The 22,369-nt window shown below is 49.0% G+C and overlaps 1 protein-coding gene across 7 annotated transcripts in view; it reads right to left on the bottom strand.

The window, feature by feature from the left end:
• LOC148318612 (cadherin-7-like) overlaps positions 1–22,369 on the bottom strand; it is an 87,136-nt gene that overhangs the window by 6,593 nt on the left and 58,174 nt on the right. For all 7 annotated transcript variants that reach the window (XM_088282390.1, XM_088282395.1, XM_088282392.1 and 4 more), the window contains 7 exons: positions 18,745–19,039; positions 16,013–16,132; positions 9,521–9,688; positions 6,654–6,841; positions 5,569–5,822; positions 4,566–4,702; positions 3,033–3,154 (listed from right to left, as the gene is read on the bottom strand). In XM_088282390.1, the coding sequence (XP_088138516.1) occupies positions 3,033–3,154; positions 4,566–4,702; positions 5,569–5,822; positions 6,654–6,841; positions 9,521–9,688; positions 16,013–16,132; positions 18,745–19,039 (1,284 nt within the window). The remainder of the gene's footprint in view (positions 1–3,032; positions 3,155–4,565; positions 4,703–5,568; positions 5,823–6,653; positions 6,842–9,520; positions 9,689–16,012; positions 16,133–18,744; positions 19,040–22,369) is intronic.

Raw genomic sequence — 22,369 nt, 5'->3', positions numbered from 1 at the left:
ATAAAAGTGACTTGACTTGACATTGATAAGACACGCAAGCGCTTCGGAAAAAGCCAATTATCGTGCGGCTCGGCGACTTTAATGAAGCCTAATAAATTGTTTCCAAAAAAGCGACAACATTCTTAGCGGGAGGGAGCCGACACGCCTTGTGAAGAGAACCGCGAGCATCGAACGTGACAGAGAACACGCCCGGGTGCCTTCTTTGACATTAGCAAAGAAAGGAAAACACCTCCAGTCTCGTTAGAATATTCTAATGCGCATTATCAGACGCAGCCGAGCGTCTTTGAAGCAAACGCAAACTTCACTCGGGCCCGCTTGGCAGTGGAGGAGATCAAGGCGGCGCGTGGAAGTTGAGCAGAGAGCCGAGAAAGAAGCGCGGCGTCAAATAGGTGGCACTTATCGCCGTGGCGACGTGACAGCTGTCACCGCGTTTGCCGACGGAGGACGTGTCGAGGCCCGCGGCTTTCGCAGTTCGCGACGCCGACGACCTCGTTCGGCGCCTCGTTTGATGTGCGCCGTCGCCGCCGCCGCGATCCGCCCATCTCCCGGCGAGATGTTGCTTTCTTTTTATAGCTCGCGTGGCGTTGCTTGCCGCACGCCTCGACATGTTTGTTTTCACCTCTCACCTTGTGGGGTGAAGTGATAATTTGGACGGATGCCAGAGGGCATCGTCACTCGCGACTCAGGCGGAAGTGGCGCCGCTTGGATGGAGCCAAAGTGCAAAAAAAAATTGGGCTGAGAAAACGCATTGAGGAGAGGTGGCAAAAAAGTTTTTTTTTCTACTTCAGTACAAGTAAAGACTTGATATTCCAACCGGTCCGCAAATCATTTTGGTAAATCGGTGCAACTTGAGAATAGTTTGCCGCCATTCTTAACTTGCCTCGCGCTGCTTTGTCATGAGCAGAGAAAAAAAAAAGTGCTCTCAGAAAGTCTTTTCACAGCTTTGCTAATGTTGTAAAGTGAGAAACAAAAAAAAAAAATCACATCATGATAACAACGAAACAACAACAACTAAAAAAAAAACAAAAAAACAAAACAGCGCTTTTCTTTCAGTGGCAGAAGCGGCAGTCATTTGCCACATCTCGAAGAAAACATCAAAACATTCTCTTCCTATTTTGAATGTCAACTTTGTCAATGTCACAAAATCTCAATCCATCAAAAATATCAAACGTGGTTCACTATTCATGACTTTTTATTTATTTATTCATGCCTTGCCATCATTTGCAGAGGTTGAAAAAGTAATGAGCCCAATTGAACCAAAACGTTGAAAGTGAAGATTTCTTTTTCCAAACGAGTAAAAATAAACACAGCACAAGCCAACACACACGTAAAAGAAAAATCTAATTAAAGCGAAACTCAAAATGGGCGTCTTTTATCTGCTGCCAATTTGTTAAATCGCCAAAGTTTTTATTCTAAAAAAAAAAAAAAATGCATCTTCTCGTCTCCTGGCATATTGACAACGTTTCACGCGTGACTTTTCTTGCAAAATTCCCGCCAGTGTGAAAGAAGGCGCTCTTATTTATCGTACGTAGTTCGTAAACATTCGTGTTGCCGTCCTCGCACAAAGTTGCCTTCCAACCTTCGGCCGGTGAATTTCTGGTCATCACCACATCAAACGTCATCAAGACGCTTGCCACCAACATCGACAAGACACAACCAAAAGCGTCAATTTCATTCCTCTCCGAACGCTGTCGATGAAAATTGCACAATCTGGCACCAGCCCGCCGATGGGAGTCGTTACACTTTTTTTTTTTTTACGTTACGGCATCCAAAGCGGACGCCGGCGGCAGTCCCTCGCCGGGCCGTGCCCTCATCACCATCTCAATTAATAAAGATGGCAGACGACAGACGCCGCCGATGATCCGTAACAAGTGGCGAGTGCGGCCTGCGGGGAGCCGGCGCCACCGGGCCGCCTTAATTAGGCCTGAACGATGGCAGGTTATGCCCACGCCAGCCGCCCGCTCGCTCCCGTCGCGCCGGCGGGCGTGACAGCCAGTGGGCGGCCTAAGCGAGGGGACGCGGCCATGACCGCAAAAGGAGCAGTCCGATTCATTAGAAATCAGGAGTCGGTCCGCCGGCAGCATTTGGTCCCGCCTACTTGGAATTCAAACGTCGTTCTCCCATTTAAATGTCAGCCGCTCCCACTTCCCGCGCATCTCGGCGCCGGCATTTCATCATGAAATCTCTTTTATTGCACGCTTCCCCAGCAAACGACCGGGAACAAACGTCCGATTCAGATCGGAACCGTGGACACGTCCGCCGTTTTCGACAACGCGGAGGTCGTATGCAGATTTGTTCAAAAACCATATCGGATTCTTTTGGGACGAGTCCTTTCCGCGTCACGTCCTCATTAAGGAATTGAAACGCAACGCCGCTTTCGTGAAGTCGGCTTGAGCAGGCGAGCGGCGACTTTTTCGGCCCGCTTTGATCGTCAACGAATGACTTTGTCACACCGACGTCGGGCATAAATGAGCCGCGCGGCCGCTGCGGGACAAACACACAAAGGCGCATATCGAACGGCAGCGCCGGCGGCGTCAGATTGATGGCTGATAGAAAGCTGCTGCTGCTCTCGTTCAACAATAATCATCGGCGGACAAGTGGAAAGGACGATAATCATCCGGCGGCGGCGGCGGGATGTTTTGTCGATAACGGCGGTGGCTAATGAAGATGCAATGTTTACTCTAATAAATACTCTTCGTCCTGAGGGTGACGCACGGATGAAACAATTTCATTTTCGCTTCAACTGCACTTACCTGCTTTGTGTTTTAATGATTTTTTAACAGCAAAAGAATTAAACAAAACAACTCGCAAGTCGGAATCGACTCGCTCCTGCAGAGCAAAGCAATCACTTGCTGCTTTGGTTGGTTTTTTTTCGCCTCCCACATCTCAGCCTCAGACAAATAACATATTCCAAAAATGGCCCGCTGATCGATTGCACGGTCGCGTCAACGGCCGTCTCGTCGCTTTGGCCGAAAGCGGTCGCTCGACAAATTAGCGACATGCTAACCCGCGGCGGAAATGCGTGGACGTACCGTGCCCGGCGGCGCGTTTTCACACACGAGGCTCTCGTAGTCGATGGCGAAGACGGGCGCGTTGTCGTTGACGTCCAGCACGTTGATGATGGCCACGCCTTTGCCGATTTGGTTCGGGTCCTCTGAAAGACAAAACAAAAAGGTTTCCGGACGGCAGCCACCAAGAGTCGCGATGAGATATCGATCGTAACCTCGGCGACCTCCAATCGGAACAGACACGGCCAGTCCAAATAATCCACAAAGTCGGCAAAGGAGCCGCTCCGCTCGGCCGAATGACGTTGTGGCAAACGTCGGACGCTTAAAAATGGAGGTGACAAACGCGCCGCGAGCTTCCACCGAGCTGCGAGTTTGACGGCAGCCGACTCGGGCCGGTTTGCGACTTTGCGCGCCAACGCCTAAACGTCGCCGGCCGGGCGCGCCAGACGATAATTCGGTTTGGCGGGGCCGCCCGGCTGGCCCGAGATGATGCGCTGACATTCAGGCGGCTGACGCGGCGGCGACAGAAAAAGGACACGCGGCGCCCCGGGGCCGCCGACTGGTTTTGGACGCAAGCGGCTGCCGGCTGGCGGATCTTCTGATGCAAAGCGTGTCCAAGTGGCAACACGCCACGCACACATGTCATCAAAAAAAAAAAAAAAGTGGCGGTCTTGTGTACAAAACGTCTCTGGAGTGCCGAGTCAATCTTTTGGGAGCGAGACCTTCAGAAATGATTAGATCATCATGTTCAAGTCCAGGAAAACAAAACAAAAAATGCTCATCAGCATAAAGTGAGAGCAAAAGTGATTCACGATAACTTGCACGACAACAATAACGATAATCACTACAAATCAACCACAAAGTCGAAAAAGAGCCACAAGCGCATAAATGCGACAAATGTGTCGTCTTGACTCGCTTTTGTAAAAAGCAAACTGAAATATTATCAATCATCCAATAATTTGCCCTTCCAGCAGTTGTCGACCCAAAAAGATAAAAAGGAAATCGATTCTCAAAATAGTTGTCGATTAATCGAATAATGATAAATTGGTCATTAGTCGATTAATCGGCGAAACCTCAAGGCGAAGTGTAGTCGGCCGATCGGTTCATCTTGTACTCCAAACAGGAAGTCCAAACCGCGATGGAAACGTGACAAAAACTTGACGTAATTTACGTAATACAAAAAATAAATAAATCAATGAAAATCGTCTCCGGAACGCGCTGAAAGGGTTTGATCGTTGTGTGTGAGATGATGCGAAAAGATTTTCCTTTATGGCCAAAACGAAAGAAGAAAACAAAAATAAAGCAAGCGCGCATGCTTGGCCACGTGAGCGCCGCCACCCTGAGTCGGCGTGACCCCGCCCCCCGGCCACGCAGAGGTCAGAGCGGCCGTCGTCACGAGGGACCTCAATTAATGTTCGCTGACATCCCTGACAAAACCACAACGCTACAAAATCTTTCCGGCGTGTCCCCGATGATGTGCTCCATTAGGACGCCGACTCGTCTCGATTGACGCACGTAAATGCGAAAAATGTGGCGCCGGAACGTTGGCCGACTCACGACTTTCGATGGCGAGGATGGTGATGTTGTGCAGCGAGTTGGCCTCGCGGTCCAGCGGCTTGGCCGTGCTGATGACGCCGCTCAGCGCGTCCACGTTGAAGAAGCGCTCCATGTCCGTGTTGCGGTCGATGGAGTACCTGCGCACACGCAAACGGCCACGTCAGACAAAATCAATTGGAGCGTGCCAAAAGAATTCAATTCGAGAAAGAATAAAAGAAGAACTTTGCCGCGACAATACTGCCCTCATTTCATTCTCTGATTTGCGTTCTTAGCCATCGTGGCGGACTCAATTTATTCAATGAATGCAAAGCGAGGCGAGGAGGGGGGGGGGGCTACTAAGGGGGGCACGACTCCAGAAAGATTGGCAGCCGGACGCTGTGTTGGGAAGCGAAAAGGCCAGCGTGTTAAGCCGCGACCCAACTGAAGGAATGCCCTTTTTCTGTCGTCAAGATGCCATTTCACTTTTGCGGATGCTGCATGCCCTCGCCCTCGCACACGCGGTGCCATCTGGCACTGACTTTGCAGGCCATTAAGACTCTCGCCCGTGTTTGTTTAAGAACGGCGGCGGCGGCGGCGGCGGCCTTTCACTCGCCAATCCCAATGTTCAAACTCTCGCGGTAATTTGGGAAAAAAAATCAATTCCAACTGTCTAACTGTGTTGTGGTCGCTCACCAGCCGTTAGCAGCGCCTCAATAAACTTTTTGGGACTTCGCAAGCTTGAATTTTTTTTTTTGAATGAAGCTCCAATTTCTTTTTTTTATCCGCCGGATCACACTTGAGCTTGGGAACGTCTCTACATCCTTCGTGCCATACCAAAAAACATGATCGATCAACAACTTGAGCCTCACGCTACTCACTACCGCACCCTGGTGGAAATCGCCTGTTACCGTCTTCTACGGTTGGATTTTTGTCAAATTTGTTGAGTCAAAGTAACTCATTCACTCTTTGAGACCAGACCAGACGATTGATCCCCGATGGCGTGCAGCAAATATCCCGGCCGTACCTGATGCCGCTGTTGGAGGTGTCCGGGTCGTGCGCCGACACCCTCCCGATGGACGTGCCCACGCGGGCGTCCTCGGAGACGGACATCCTGCCGAGCGGCGAGGCGAACACGGGCACCTCGTCCACGTCCTCCACGGTCACCTTGAGCTGGGTGGTGTCGCTGAACGGGCCCGAGTTCAGGAAGTTGGAGTCGATGTTCCGGTTGGTGGCCTCCACCCGCAGGGAGAAGCCGCTCTTGCTTTCAAAGTCCAGAGGCTGCCGAGTCGCAAAATGGAGAATGGAGTACGAAGGAGGCATGACTCCAAAGTTAGCGCAAAGACGTCGCTGATGGATTCCCGTCAGCGTGTGCGGCGAGGGCAAAATGATCGAGCGGCGTGCAGGCAAACGGCGCCGTCATTTCACTTTAGCGTTATTGAACCGCGCGTTGCGCGTTTAATAAAGCGCAACTTGACACTTTGATCGGCCCGACTGTATTCCTAATTGCAGTGCCGCAACAAATCCGACAAAAAGATCCAACTGGCCCGCGTGACGCCGCCGGCACGACGGCCTGGAGACAATTTGGACGAGGCCGAGCAAAACCGAAGACTTGGGGCCATTTCCTTCTTTTATGGTGGAGGTAAATATCAAAAGCATCTGTTGCCATGGTGGCACAACGTCTGTTTGGAAGTGGCCACTTTTGGAGCAAAACAACTTGGAAGCTTTTGAAAAAAATAAAAAATATTTGCACATGAATGGGCGTTGAGTGACGCGGCAGCAAGAAGCAAACGTGAGCGTCACACGACAGCAGTCTTGAACGCAGCTCGCATTTTTAGGAGTCCACTCCAAAGTCGGTCGTCCTCGAGGGCCGCCGTCCTGCTCACACTTGATTCAAACCATAGAATCTTCTTCAGAGTTTGCTCGTGAGCTGTGTTGCAACGTTCACGACCGGAGTGACTACACACATCTTCAAAATGTATTTGCTCATTTTTTTTAAATGTATTTTTAATTTTTTAATAGCATTAAATCATTTATTTGATGTGGATTTTTTGGAACGCGAATGAATGGAAAAAAAAAAAAAAAATTTTTTTTTTTTGCTGCGGACGGTACCTTTAATAGGAGGAGCACTCCCTCCTGCGTGTTCTCGTCGGTGGTGATGTTGAAGACGCCGGGCCCGTCGCCGTCCATGATCCGGTAGTCCATCTCGGCGTTGGGACCCACGTCGGCGTCGGCCGCCTTGATGCGGGCCACCACCGAGCGCACGGGAAGCGACTCCAGGACGGTGTACTGGTTGACCTCTGGAAAGAAAAGACCCCCGGCGAGGTGAGAAGCGCATTTTGGGAGAACGAGCGGCCCAACAAATTTGTTCGCTGCGAGTGGAACAAACTTTGGACTTTGGGCAAGGCCAACAAACGGTAATTGGGGACATTTCTTTATTGATGTAGGCGGTCAATATTAAAAGCATCTGGGTTGCCGTGGCGACGAGCTCTTATTTACACAAGTCGGTGCGGAGGCGCAATTTTGGACCAAAACTGCTAATCGGCGGCTCAGAAGCGTTGGACAAACATTTCCTATGAATGAGCGACAAAAAAAAAAAAAACAAAGCTCCTGAACTCAAAGTGAGTTTGCACACCAACAAACTACAGAAGCGCGATTACAGCGGAATCTCTTTTCATTTTTACACAAAAGGCTTTTAAACACGCTCTCATCGTTCCCAACAAATTGCGGTCGGAAGACACGTCTCGCTTGCGACGCAGCCGAAAAGTCTGAATGCTTAACAACATTTTTCTTCTGCGGACGAGACTCGCTCTCATCCGGCGGACTTTCGACTTTAAACGGTGTGGCTGAAATCTTTTTTTTTTTTTTCCCCAATTCATTGCTCCTTAAATGGAAGTTCAACTCCATTGTGTCCTTCGGTCCTCCCGGATCCAAGCGTCCACTTGGCGACATTCAATTACGCCGCGCTTTTGTTGCATTTCAAGTCGTCGGCCAAGAATAAAAGAATATTGGTCATGATAATCTCGGGCCGATCGGCGTGACGGGAGCTCACGATGAGACCTTTCTGCGTTCGGGACAGCGAACGTCTAAATGCTAATCTGCCCCACATTGTTTGCTGCCATGTCATCTGGATAATGGCTTTTTAATTTGCCGTGGAATAGCGCCGCTTAAAAAAGGCGAGCGGGCGGAGGGAGAAAAAAAAAATCCCATTTGTGCTTCCACCTTTTCGCCTGTCCAGGTTTGCCGTGTGGAGCTCGAGGGCGGGTCTCTCCTGGTCCATAAGCGACTGAGTCCTGACCCAGCGAGGAAAAAAGTGAAAAAAAAAATGTGTCCCTTTGACACCCGCTTCATCCAACCTCAAACGGAACAAGACGCCGTTTGTAAAATGAAATTCTTGGGGCTCATCCCAATTCGGAATCGTTTGATCAACTTCGACTCAGGAATTTGCCAAAATAAGCTCCAAGCAGACGCAAACTTGTCAAGCATTTTGGTCTCGGCCATCGGATGTCCATTTTTGTTTCTTCTTCTTCTGATGAAGGAATTTCCCAAAAATTCCAAAAACTGCTTTTCACGAGCGCGTCTCCTCAGGAAAACTTTTTTTGTCCCGAACACAACGCCAGCCAAAACTCATTCCGGTGTGTCTGAATTTCAAATCTCAAATCAATCTGGAAACTTCCGCATTTTGCTTTGAAGCAGCTACTTCCGGGACTTTGAAAAACTTTTTGGGCCGATGCATTCTCAACTTGAACCCGACGAGGTCTTCGGGAACGAAAGTGAAGAACTTCCCCGAGAGTTGATCACCTCGGTGGGATTTCAGCGCCATCGATAAGTTGGGCTGCAAACTGGCTCGCTCGCCCGCTCGCTCGCTCGCTCGCTACGTTGGCACCGGGAAGCAAATTGAGCGTTTGGGCCGAGCGGCTGTCGGTGGTCAACTGATTGCTGGCGCTTTGGATTATCACAAGAAGGAGCCCCACGCGTCTTTGAATCCTCCAGCTGAGCCGGGAAGCCATTAGCACGCCAGGAAATAAACCCACAACAACAACAACAGCAGAGAGGAAAAAAAAAAAAAAATGGAATCCGATTCACTCCAGTAATTCGACGCCAAAGCTTTCCGTGAATTTGATGAGGAATGAAGCGGGGAGAAAGCTCACCTTGCAGCAAAGTCGCCTCCTTTTTTTTTTTTACGTCAGCTCGTTAGCAAAGTGGTGCTGTGACGCCGCAAGGTTGGGGAACTTCCCGAAATAATGAAACAAATAATTCTTCAATTTTCTCCGCTTCTTTATTTTTTTGATTGGATTTACGCGACTATGAAACCGATGCGACGTCCAACCCCCCCCCAGACCTGCGCCAAGGTGGGACCGGTTAAAAAACGTTTGTTGGTCAAAGCTAACGAAAACAAAAACGAACAAACTGATGAAGAAAATCGCGTAGAAAATAATCAACGAACGCGCCGACGAAAAACTGAAAAAAAAGGATTCTGCTAACTCACAAAAAAACGAGGAACAAAAAGAACAAATGAAATTAGCCAAGTAACTTCCAACCGAACGCGCAAATGAAGCCTCATAATTTTTGAATCGACAAATTGAGTTAGAGCTCGCTGGCTTTGAAATGGACCGAAGCCAACGACAAAACAAATCATCAATAAATCCAACAAATGTACGTCGGGTGAGCCAAACGTACTTTAAAGTATCCGAAACAAAAGTTGGCAATTATGTCAAGTGGCAGTTTAAAGCTTTGGAGCGACTCTCTCTTGCCACTCAGCTTCTCGAAAAGTGCACTTTTATCACTTTATTTATTGCACATTATTTCAATCAACACAAAATTGAAAGGCAGAAAAAAAAAAAAAGTTTCTTACTCGCTTGCTTTTGTCCACTGAGAAAAAACATTTTTGCCGGGGAAAATGCAAAAGTGTTCATCGTAAATTTGCGTTGGGCGATTGTGCGTCTTGAAATGGGCGGGGCACGGTCGTCGTGACTTACTGTGAGGGAAGCGAGGCGGATTGTCGTTGACGTCGGTGAGCGTGACGGTGACGGACGTGGTGCCCGAGAGGCCGCCCATCTGGCCCACCATGTCCTTGGCCTGGATGACCAGCACGTACTGGTCGCGGGTCTCGCGGTCCATGTTGGGCAGAGCCGTCCGGATCACACCTGAGACGCAACAAAAACATTTTGTTCAAAATTTCGCCCACCGCAGACGAAACGCTTCCCGCTCCAAAACAAAAACGCAACTTTCCGAGCACTTTGCTTCTCGGTCGTCGAACGGCAAGAGATGAGCGGCCCGGCCCGGCCCGGCCCGGCTCGGCATCCGTTGCACGGCCGCCACGCATCATTTTGATGAACGCCGCCCGTTCTGCAATCGAAACGTTATCTCCACAATATTTCCCGATAAATTAGCGGCGGGCGTTTTAAAATGCAGCGAAAGCGCGCGAATCCTTCAAAAGCAATCACTGTTGCTTTCAAAGTTAATGACTTGCCGTTCGTTCATTAAACGACGCTTATTAAAGATTCCCGCCGAATGCCGGAGATTACTTTGTCATTTCTCAACCGCTCGGCGGTTTGATGGAGCAGATCAAAAAGGCAAATTTCTCGTCATCTTCCAGCGAGGCGACGCGCAAAGCCAGAAGAAAACGCCGCTCGTTAAACACATCGTTGCGGCCGATACGCGATGGCGGCTGTTGTTTTTAGGCGCACAATTAACGGCGGCGCTCATGGAATGAAAGAATCAATCGGTAATTAAATAAGCGCGGCAAACTTGGCACGCGTGGCGCACGGCCACAAACAAAGCAAATCCCAACGGAGGGATGACGTCGCGAGAACAAACATTTCAAAACATAAACTGCATTTCCACTAAAGTTTCGGGTGCAATTGAAAATAATTTAATTAAATAATTACAAATAATTCAAATATATAATAATTTAAAAAAATTATTACAAATATTTTTTTGTCTTCATGTTGGTAAAATATGACGTCAAATTTTTTTTTTGTCACATTGAAAAGTGCTTAACTCATTCAATACCATTGACGGCTAAATACGTCTTTTTTTTTTTTACTCAGCTGGCAGTGAAGGAGTTAACAGCTCCTCATGTTCAAATGTCACTTGAAATTGTTTTCTTGGGATGAAAAAAAAAAAAACACGTAGAGAAGGACCATGAAAGTGAAGTGTGTGCAAGTAGCAAAGCTTAACAATGTGCCCAAAGTGACCCGGCAACATGGAAACGTTCTCTAATGAAAGCGGCAGCGACGGCTTTTTTGTTTTTCTGGAAAAAGGGTCCAACTTGGACGTCGTTGTCGGATGTTTCGGGTGAAGTCTTTTGTTGTCAAGCGACTGCCTGGCTGGTTGGGGGGTTGGGGGGGCAAGTCCCATTGCATTGCGGCGGCTGTCACCACTTCAACCATAAAAAAAACGGCAAATAAATCAGGGTGGCTTGTGTGCGTGTGCCAAGAAGCCAAATATTATGGCGAGCGTATAATTTCTTTTTTTTTCCATGTTTGTAGCCGCAGCTAATGAGGCCAGCGTGACAAGGACGATAGCGCCGAGCCAAACTGCCGACGTTTCAGCAGACTTCCTCCCTTGCTTTTTTCTGTTTGGCTCCATTTAAAGTTTATCGCAATCTATTGAAAATTGCGTTGTCAATATTTGCATCAAAACAGATGTTTACACGAGCAGATGTCGGCCACGTCATTCACGATGGCCTCCGACACACAACTTTAAAGCTCGCGCACTCACGACCCATTGTTTTTTTATTTTCCCCCTCACTCACACAAAAAGTATTGAAATGCTCTCATAAATCATCCTGAAATACACTCAGTTACCGAAATATGCGTATGACGAATATTGGGGTGTGACGACCTCATCTTCGCGGAGAAAGTTGGCGCGAAACTTTGTACCAACTTACAGATTCAACATTCAACAGCAGTGGATCGTGGCAAAGATTTAACGGTCGGTGATTGCTTGCCATAACGAGAGCGGGAAGCAATCATGTCCACGTGGGAGACGACGGCTACGTTTTCCATCCAGCTATATCCCAACCTTAAACCCGGCGACACGCGCGAGGTGGGTGGGGGCAATTCTAGCGATTTGGGAGCCGCAGAATGTGGAATGTCAATGACAATGTGACATATAGACGGTTGCCACGGATGAGCGTTACCATGGCAACATGACAAAAAGGTCACGGACGAGATCATGTTATTTTCAGTCTTGGCAAAAATGGAGTTTCACGATCTGTATTTGGACTTCAGTTGGAAAGAGAGGAAAAAGTGAGTCTCGGGTCGCCGCCGCCCAGCGTCTTTTTCTCATCGGAAGCGTTTGGACTTCACCCAGCCTCCTGCCGTTAGAGGCTCCTTTCATATCGAACGACAGGAACCAGCTGGCTTTGACCAGCGGTGAAAAAGTGGCGAAATTCGCGTAAGTGCCCGCAATTTCTCCGAGCCGCATTTTCATGGCACCGTAAACCAGTAATTAATTTCCTCTTTTGGCAGCGGCACATCTTTTGCGACTACTTTGAAACAATTTGTCGACACGCCGAGGGTGGGGGGGGGGCGGGCCTCCGAGTGTTTAGCGGATGATCGCGACTTCCTAATTAGTGGCATTTGCGGCCAACGAGCGAGTGGGTGGCGAAGGGTGACTTTGACAAAGTGCTCCCCCCGCAACGAGGTGGCCGAGGGGGGCCGAATGGTCAGGAGGGCGACGATGAGGAAGAGGAAGAGGAGGCGGTGCAGCTGCATCCCCCGGATCGCTTTCTTCCAGCCATTCTGCTTTTTCTTAATCCCAAGTTGAATGTACAAGGTGCCCTTGGGAAGCGCTTCTTAATCGTGAAGCGCTGCAGCCGCTTCCAAGCGATGCGTAATACGAGCCCAACACATACGTCGCCTCGCCCAAAGCGCTTCACGTTTGTAATTTATAGTGATCGATTGCTTGTAGTTTCGCTTGAAGGTGACGTCGCGGAAAGGTGCGAAGGCCCGGGCTTTTAATTGATAGCCGCCTGGAGCGCGGCGGCTCCTTCAGCCGTAATTATCCGCACACATTAAAGCCCCTCAAGATGCAAGCATGCAAAGTCAGGAAGAACGAGAGCGCAATCCAGTTAATGGCAAACGCCGGCTGCCTTAATTACATTCTGAAGGCTATTTAAGGCGGCGACACGACTCGCCTCGCAAAAAGAAAAGCGCGTCCACGTGTCGGTGACGGGTGACAGCCGGCGAGACGGCTTTGTCGGCGAATCTAATTAATAGGCGGGCGCTCAAACAAAAGAAAAGGCCACGTCCAATCCCGACCGAACGCCCTCTCACGGCCCGGGCGAAAATGTCAAAAAGGAGACGTCTGCCCGCCGTGATCGTCTTGTGATTGAGATGTTAGCGGGGGCGGGGCGGGGGGCTTTTTGTGCGTGCGTGCGTGCGTGTGCGCGTGTGTTGCGGCTCCGCTCAGGACTCCCGCTGCGGCGGCTGCTCCAAATCGAGAACATTATGGCCCGAGGCATCTCGTAAATCTCGCCGCCTCCTGCTGTTGGCTAATATAGCGGCTTGCCGTGCAATTATTTCCCTCTGATGACAAACAACAAACCAAAACATGTGCGAGTGTGACTAACACGTCCTGTCAGGAGGCCATTGATGGAGCGTTCAGCGAAAACCGCATGTCGACATGCAGCAAATTGTTGCTCGGCTTCACTCCGAGAAAGAAAAAGCCGCAGAAACAATTCCGCCATCGGTGATGACGTGTTTGAGGGCTTTTTATCCTGGCAAGACTTTTGACTCCAGAATTCTTCGAGTTTGAGCGCAAAATCAGAAGAGTGTGGAGATGACTAATCCAATAAGTGGAGCAGCCGGCGACTTTGCTGGCAAACAACGTCGCAGGCGTGACCAAGCGGTGGTGTCAGCTGGCCACGAAGCGACGTTGGGATTGTTGCTATGCGACCATTAAAGAAAGAAAAAAAAATTAAATTTGGTTGCTTTTTTGGGGTTTTTCACATTTGGCCGAATATATTTGCAGCATTTTAACGTCGTGTTTTGAGTCTTTTTCTTTCTTTCGCCCCATATTTCGGACGACAATGTTTTACGAGTTCTGGAAGGAATCCAGTGATGGGAAACGGAAAAATGAAAACATTTTTTTGGGTTGCATGTTGGGGTTTTTTCTTTTATCACCGACACTGGGCAGCACAGTTTGCTTCAGAATGCGTTTTGAGATTTCACCGTAGCTGCCACGGAATGGAGACACCTTGAGTCGGATGTTGCAACAAGTACAAAAGTCAACATGAGAAGTTGTCGGCGTTTCTCGTCCAACGAGCTCGAAAAACATTTTCAGATCATCAAAATGTTTGCTTAGCTTGCTAACTTCATCTTAGCAAAGCGAAGGCGCACCGAGCGCTCAGAAAATGCCGGCATTATTTACGAGCACGAAGTTCATCATCGAAAAAAAGTACCTATAACTTCCCCAATCAATTGGAAGTTGAATGCAAAATGCTTTTTTACGCTCTTACGCCAAATCCGTCCACGTGGCCAAAAACCTACGTGGCAATCGTGCCAAGCGGCAGGCGTCGACGTCGCGTTTTTGGTCTTTGGATAATAACGCAGTCTTCTTTGAATCGGGCGCTTGAATGTCACCTGGCTGGTGACGCGGCTGCCCCGCTTTTGTGTTACGAGGATCTAAAAAAACAAAAAAAGGGGGCGCCCGGGGGGGCCTCACTAATCCCATCGTGCCCTCTTCGTCTTTAAGAGCTCATCAGCGTCATCAGCGCCGCTCGCGAGGCTGCCCGCCGAGCCACGGGCCTCCTGTGAAGTCGCAACTTTTATTTCCTCCTTTCAGACAAATGTCAAGTATCCGGCTTTAGCGGGCGGCCGCTCGCCACCTGTCTGCCGCCAGCGGCGCGGCGACAGCCAGATAAATGCGCCGCAACGACGTGTCTGGTTAGCACCGGGGGCGGCCAGTCAGAGCGCGGCGCGAGGCCGTGTGCCGCAGAAGGGATTTTAATCATCTCCTCTCCCCGGGAATGACACCGGCGCCGCACGGGGTAACAAAGATAGAGAGCGGCGGGCGGGGGGGGGGGGGAGCACTTGGCAGACAAACAACAACCTCGCCAACGTCGCTTGGTGACAACTATGTGAGCTTGTGGGCCAGGCGAGAAAGAAATGTTGCTGCTTTTATTATTTTTATTTTTAGGATTCACGGCAGGCGGGAGCATATTCAATTCTCACGGAAGGCACTCGGTCAACTCCTCTCTGAAATATCTCATATACATGACGTCCTTTTTAAATAATCGTGTGTTCTTGAAATCAAGCACGTTTTCCAATGTGAAGACTCTTGACGGCCTTAAATAATGCGCCATTTGTTGTGCTTTGTCAGGAAGACGCAAAAAATCAGCCCCATCATCTTGACGTGCGCGCCAAGCCTCAGGAAAAAAAAAATAGCCAACAGGGACGGGCACGAACGTACAAATCAACAGTAAGCTATAATTGTGCCGCAACAAGAACGTAATTAACGACGCGACCATTTTATTATTTTTTTAAATGATAATAAACTATACAGTCCATTATACAAAAAGCCCTGTGTGGTGATTACGGAGCAGAGAATGAGTCAACAAGAACACATTTGCTCATTCGCTGCTCCCCAATCGCGGCGCGGGGATTTTTACAGGACATTTTAGTAAACACACAAGATACCTGTGTACATGCTGAAAACTTGCGTGTGCGCTTTCGCGAGGGCATTCATTTTTCTCACTGCAGGCTGCAGCCCGAGTCCGAGTTGCTCGCGCCCGTTCATCCATCGCAGGCGTTATTACAATCCAGCCATTATCCGGGCCGCGGCTTCGCCTTTTCCTTGAGTCAAGTCGGCGCTCGGGAAAAGTTTGGCGCTCGTTCGAGTTGTTGAGCTCGGCATTACGGCTGTCTCGCAGCATTGAGGGCTTGATGGAGCCTTTTCGAAGCAACTCGGTAAACAAGCTTCACAGGTGTGCGGCGGCGCCGGTTCTGCTGCTTAATTGGCTAGCGAGATTCGCGGTGGTGGTAGGAAAGCACACGCGAGCAAGGCGGCCGGGTGAAGTGAACGCTTCCGCAGGACGGGATTGGCATTTCAGAAAATAAAGAAGTTAAAAAGACTCGGCGACAACATCCCACTGCGCATTATTTATAAAAATGGCCGCCGATTGCGTTATTGACAAACATTAGCCGGCTGCAAACTGAAAAGTCGACCGCTCACTGGAATCTGGGATGACATTGGATGGAGGAGGCAGAACATTTTTGACACTGCCACCCAAGTTCACATGAGCTGTACTTTTAAAACAATGAGGGTGCTAATCATTGATCCTTGAGGATCCCCAAAAAATGAAGTTCAAATTCGCGCTTCAAAGCAAAATGATACAATTTTTGTGCATCTACTCATGATGGACAGGACAAGGCAAATTCATAATCTTGGACTTTTTTTTCAAGTTCCATTTCCATTCCAACTGGGATCCGCCCACAAATCCCCCCCCCTCAAACACGCACCTGTTTTGGGCTCCACAGAGAAGTAGGGCTGCCCGTGCACGATGCTGTACACCACCCTGGCGCTGTTCCCGTACGTCGGGTCGTCGGCGTCGGTGGCCGCCACTTGCACGACCATGGTTCCTGCGGGGGCGGACAACCCTTCATTAGTTACCACGGCAACCGCCACAAATTGTGGCTAATTGTGGAAAAGGCGACGCGGAGCGCGTGAGCGATTACACTTGAGAGCCGAGTCAGATTGGAGGGAGAGAAAGTTGCGAGGCGCTAAATAATGTCATTAGGTGTAACGCTGCCATTACTTGCTTTGTTATTTTCAGCACTAATGAAGAAGAAGAAGAAGCGTCTCTGAAAACAACATGCGCTAAAACGCCCACTGGCACCACGTTTGTTCAGCAGCTCAAGTGTAATTCCTTTTGCTTTCAACTTTGGATTCCCCTCGTTTCCATTTCCAGTCCAAATTGTAGCAGCATTTTGAGCGCCCCCCCCCCCAAAAAAAAATGGAAGCCAGATGGCGAGTGTGACCCATCTGTCCATGTTAACGAGGACTTAAGCCTTGTTTGCGCATTTCAGATTGCGATGAGGAACGCCAGTGGCACACTTCACCAGACCCCAGCACACGTTATTCTGCAAGCAAATGAAGGTTTCAAGCCAGGGTTAGGGTTTCAAGCAAGTTAAACATCCAGTTTGAGGTTATGGCTTCCCAGAAAGGTTTCAAGGCTGCGGGTGACCAATTTTGCTTTCAAGATAACGTTGGTGCTTCCTGGTAGGGCTTCAAGTTTGCATTAAGGTTTCAAACAAGGGTAAGATTTACAAGTTAGGTCTTTAAGACACGGTTAGGGTTTGGAATGGCGGTCAGGCTGCTCAATTCGGACTTCTAGATTAGTTTAGGCTTTCAAACACGCAACTGGGCAGTCTGTCCCGACGGTGGCCCCCGCGGGGCCCAGCAATTTTCACGAATATCACGGTTTATTAAATTTGCTTTTGGATTCGACTTTCAAGAAAAAGCATTTAAGATGTTAGCTGTAATGCTAACCGACTGGAGTGCAAACTGAACGTTCTCTTTTCTACCACAGAAGAAGCACGTTAGCGTGTCGCAAATAAGTCACGACATCATCAAGAGGAAAGATGCCAATTTCATCAAGTGGCTAAATTCAAAACTTTTGCTGTTGGCGGCCATCGCTTGGATAACCTTGAAAGGCATCAAATGAATCGTTTCCCGCCTGCTTTTCTGCAGCCAGCCAGCGGAATATTTCACTTGAATGAGGCGCACGTTTATATCGGAACATATGACAGAAAAGAACCAAAGCCGCTCGTAAAAGAAGAAGAAAAAAAAAAAAGCGACGCGAGGCGTGTTTTACAGGCTTTTACAGAATGAAGTGATCATGGAAATTGAAGATTAGAGTCCGCCGTGCGCCTCGTAAAATAGCACAATTAACGGGCGGCGGCGGCGGCGTCTCCGCGCGCTGGACGCCGCCCGAGCGACCGGGCAAGAGTTATGGTCGCGCCGGCCGGAGAAGGACGCCCGGATTATATCATCACCTCTTAGTCGTGACAGCTTCTATTACGGCGTGTTGAAAGCGCCAAGGTCAAAGGAGCAGCGTGTGAAAGACAAGTTGAGCCGGGTGTAAATCTTCACGCGAGCGCCGTATTTAAAACACTCATGAGCCAGGATCCTCATCCCACTCCAGGATTTGTCGCGTCACCTCACTTGAACTTTGCCGGCCAGCAAAAAAAAAAAAAAACGGCAATCGAAACAGCAACCGTAGCTACTTTGCACTCGATCCATTTACAATCGGTAAGATTTGCGAAATCACAAATTCGATCCAGTGCAGGTACAGAAGTTAGTGCGTCAATCTTTGGAACGTTGCGGCGCCGGTGACATCCAGCTGGCACCGTGACGAGATTACAGCTCCCGGCCTGGCCGACGGCATTTCGACATCTCGACTGGAGGACGCGACGAGGCCAGATAACGTCGCGATGGACGGAATCCGCTTTGTCCCCCATCGCAACGTATTCGTCGCCGCAAACGCCAACGTGGAAAGAAAACACCCTGGAGGTGTTCCGTGCTTGCCGTGCGATCCCGACGTTAGCAACGCTTGAGCGGCCTCTCAAACATGCGTCAGCCGTCAACAGCCTGCAGGCCGACGCTGGCATTTCAGGTGATGTATGTAAATCAAGCGACGAGGGGCCGACACTCTAACAAGCCCGGCTGGTATTAAAAAAAAAAAAAAAAAAAAGACCACAGGCTGCTGACCGAAGCAGACGCGAGGAGGCTAACGGCGAAATTGCCACTCTCTGCGAGCTTCGCTGGCCTCGGGATGTTGTTGTTTTTACCTGGATTTACTCGCATTTGCAGCGCGAGCACGCCGAGGCGGGCTTGAAGTAAGCAAAGGGGGCGGTGAAGAGAAGAACTTTGGACTTAGGGGGGGGCGGGGTGGCGGCTCGGGTTAAGCGGTTTGGATATTGGGGGCGTTAGCACGGGTTTAGAGGAACTAGAGAGTTATTACGAGACACACCTTTTCACAACCAACAAATTGTTTTCTTCTTGCTCGTAACGTAAAATAATTGAGAAGCACTCATTCAACACATGCAGCTTAAAATCTACGGAAGTGTGCGTGCAAGCTAACGCGTGCGCTAGCATGAATGCTAGCATATGTTGTAGGTTCCCTCACGTCAGTGCCCGAGAGTTTGACGCACGCCACAATTCGCAATCCGAAATCGGATAGCGAGCTCACCTAGCGGCGACATCTCAGGCACTCCGGCGAAGTAGGGCCCGTCCAGAAACTTGGGCTCGTTATCGTTGATGTCCTGCACTTTGACCACAAACTCGGAGCGCGGCTCGACGGGCAAGTTGCTGAGCCGGTCCACGGCTTGCGCCTGCAGCGTGTAGTAGGCCTGCGCTTCTCGATCCAGCCTCTTGGTGGCGTGGATGTCGCCCGTGTTCTCGTCGATGGTGAAGATGGAGGTGGCGCCCTCGCCCGACAGCACGTACTTCACCTTGCCGTCGCCCTTGTCCACGTCCGAGTGGAGCTGTTGGGGAAAACAAAAGGCAAAGATGCGAATATGGCACTGAAACTGGCCAAGGTGGAAAACTGCGAGCATGTTAGCATTTGATCAATTCGATTCAAGCAGTGGCGGAACGGCCAGACGGCCATTTTTGGGGCAGGGGTCGGGTGACATTTATTTGAAAAAAGCGGTTCAATTAACAAAGACCGGAGGTCGATTTGATTTTTACGAATAAGTCCGCAGGGTTGAGTCCGGAACGGTACAAAGATCGCGGCCGAAGGGGACCGACCGGCAAAAAAGGGTCAAGTGCCCAACTCTGCAAAAGACGGAGTAAAACCCTTCTCAGTTGGCCTTTGTGCTACTTTCTCGAAATCTCAGCACTTTACACTTTACAATCATTTTCTTTTTAATTTTTTTTTTTAATTGAACATGTTAAGATCGTTTCAGGAAATTAGAAAAAAAAAATGGAGTCTACATTGCAACCGCAGTACGGAAACAAATGACATCCTCAAATGTCCCCTATTAAGGGCCTGGCGCATATTTGGCTTGCACGGACGTATTTATGGTCCATATGTGATGCGGAATGTGAGCCAGCAGCGCAGAAAGGAGTCAGCTGGGCCTCGTTCAATTCGTTTTATGCACTTTGGAACGCAAAAACTGAGCATGTTCTCCTAAACGCTCAAAGCATTGTGAGAGCGGCTGATGAATTTGAGATCGGAAAGATCCTTCGCTTCCTTCATTCTCGACTCGAGTTTAAAAAAAGAGGATTTTGGTGAGTATCAACAGCGAGCGCGTGGGTCACGTTTCCCGAGTGGGATAAGTCCCTTTTGATTGCTTCATATGAAATTCTTGTGAGGACAAAAAAAAGAAATAAAAAAATAAAAATAAAAGTCTTCATCTTGCTGAACGAAACCAGGATGCATTAATAGCCGAAAAAAGGTCACAGAGGTCAGACAGATCAGCGGCAGACGTCAAGACAAACCTAATAACGCGCGTGAATGCGTGACGAGTACGCGGCCTCAAAAGACGTGTCGCAAAATCCCGAGCGATGTCCGCCAGCGCCGTCTAATGAGCCGCGTCGAAGGAGCGAGCTTTCGGGTTGTCGAGATTTGCACCGTTCTACCTTGAAGCTGCTCAAGAGTGCCTTGTTGGTCATACGGCGCCGCTGCTCGCTTTTATTTGTGCCGTACAGAAAAACAAAAAAAAATCATTAAAAAGGAACGCAACACAAAATAAAACGCATCAGCGGAAACAAAACTTGTTGGATGAATAAACTTTGGACTCGCCACCGCCACTTTCCGGCCTGCTATCAAATTTTAGAAAAAAAATCGACGACTCCTCAAATGCAGACACTAAATTGGAGCCAGATGAATCGGATTCTGAATGTGCCGCGGCCGTGACGCAAAAAGGACTCGCGTCTTGCTCAAGGCCACATCAACGGACATTTCGCTCGTGGCCGCTTTTGGGCTCCTCGCTGTTCGCGGGTCGCCCGTGTCAGACAACGCTTGCAAACCAAACAACAAAGCTCAATCGCATTTATTTATTTTTTCCCGCTTTCTAGGCGTGCATTTCAATTACAGTGGGAAAAATAACAATTGGCTTCATGATAATTATTTTATCGGCTATTGTGTGCGGCCGCATCTAATTACGTTTGCGCGTGTTTGTCATCCAGCGCGGCGACAGGAGGTCTCTGTAAACATTTTCTTTGCATTACCGGCGGATTATTGTGGAAAGCGCGCGTTCAATCTATCGCAAAATGTCAACATGTCGTTAAATGAGCAGCACCACGGCAAGTCTAGAGGCTGCGGTCAATATTACATTACGGCGCGGGAGAAACACGGCGACGACGCCAAAGGTTTTGATGAATGGAATCCATCAGCGGTGACGGTTGGCGCATTCTTTTTTGGGGGGGGGGTCGCCAAAATTGCCGTGGCTTTGACGTCCTCGAGTGGCTCCATGTTTGCATGTTTACTCGCCGCGCCATGTCAACATTTCATCTTGGCAACGTGGGAGGGGGACGATTCGTTCCCGACGGATGCCACCGACCTGGCAACCGCGGGAGGTCAAAGTTCAAATGCACCGTGCCATATTTGAAGTCTTATTTGCGCGTGCTCACGGATTGCGCAATTGTTGCGCTACGTCCGCTAACGACTCGCGCCAACTCTGGGGGGGGGGGGTGGAACAAAGGGCCATCTCGAGTCGTTGTCTGCCGCATGATAAATAAGTCCCCTTGCGTGCAGCGATTGGTTCTTATTGATTTGGATTTCAACACACAAGTGTAGCGCATGAAAATGGCTTTGTAGAGAAAGTGCGTGTCGGCGGCAGTTGTGCTGCAAAATGAAACTGAAAATTCAATCAAGGCTGGCAAAAAAAAAAAAAAAAAAAAAAAAAGAGGTTGTTCAATTCAATTGAGTCATCACAAAGCCAATAAAACATTTTGATTCTTTCAGATGTCAGAAGTGTTTTAGTTATTTACGTGATTTCCGACTCCTCTGTAAAATAACCAAAGTAAATAAATATTTGAAATAAATATTTGACAGTATTCGACTTTCTGCCTTTTTTTAATTTCTTGGTGCAGCTTCAGAAGCTGGACCAGCAGCTCAAGGTTGTGCAACTGGTCAAAAAAAAAAAAAAAAAAAAAAAATCACATTTCATCTTTTTGGAATGTCGGAATAATAATAATAATAATATTCCCTTTATTAGTCCCACAATGGGGAAATTTGAGATTCGAACCCAGGTCTCCTGGGGAGACTGGGTCCTGAACGCGGCGCCTTAGACCACTCGGCCATCCTGGGTAGACTTATACAAATTTGTATTTCTTATCCTCTTTTTTTTTTTTTAAAAACTTTGGACACCTCAATCAATGTCATCGCTCCTTTTAGCTAATGCGATTTTTGTCCTTTATTGATTTCACGGTTGACAAATGTTGAAGTCTTGGCAGAATTTTTTTTTTTTTTTATGCACTCTGCGCAATTAGCGCCTTACCAGGTGTTCTTTAAAACTTTTGACTCTTGAGAGACTTGCAACGATACATGTGCGTAAAATAAATAAATAAAAAAATCAATCAAATCTCCCCTGCCGGCAAAGCTCAAAGGCAGTGGGCGGGGTGATGGCAAAGACGGTGCGATGTCGAACGTGAACTCGGGTTAAATGAGCGCCGTTCATCCCTTTTGTGAGCCGACGGCTCTCCTGGGAGCAGCCTGCGAGCTTTGTGTTCATCTTGTTTATCGTGTGCGAAAAAGCACGAAAAGAGCTGCTGTCAGGCGCCAGGTGGTTGAAATGACACCCCCGATTGTGCGTCGGAGGCCCGCCGCCTTTGAAACTTGTGCGACGGCGGCGGCCTGCGAAAAGGTC

The sequence above is a fragment of the Idiotropiscis lumnitzeri genome, chromosome 19, assembly GCF_059441095.1.
Source record: "Idiotropiscis lumnitzeri isolate Australia: NSW breed Sydney's pygmy pipehorse chromosome 19, RoL_Ilum_1.0, whole genome shotgun sequence".
Lineage (NCBI taxonomy): Eukaryota > Metazoa > Chordata > Actinopteri > Syngnathiformes > Syngnathidae > Idiotropiscis > Idiotropiscis lumnitzeri.
This window is presented reverse-complemented; position numbering and strand designations above follow the sequence as displayed.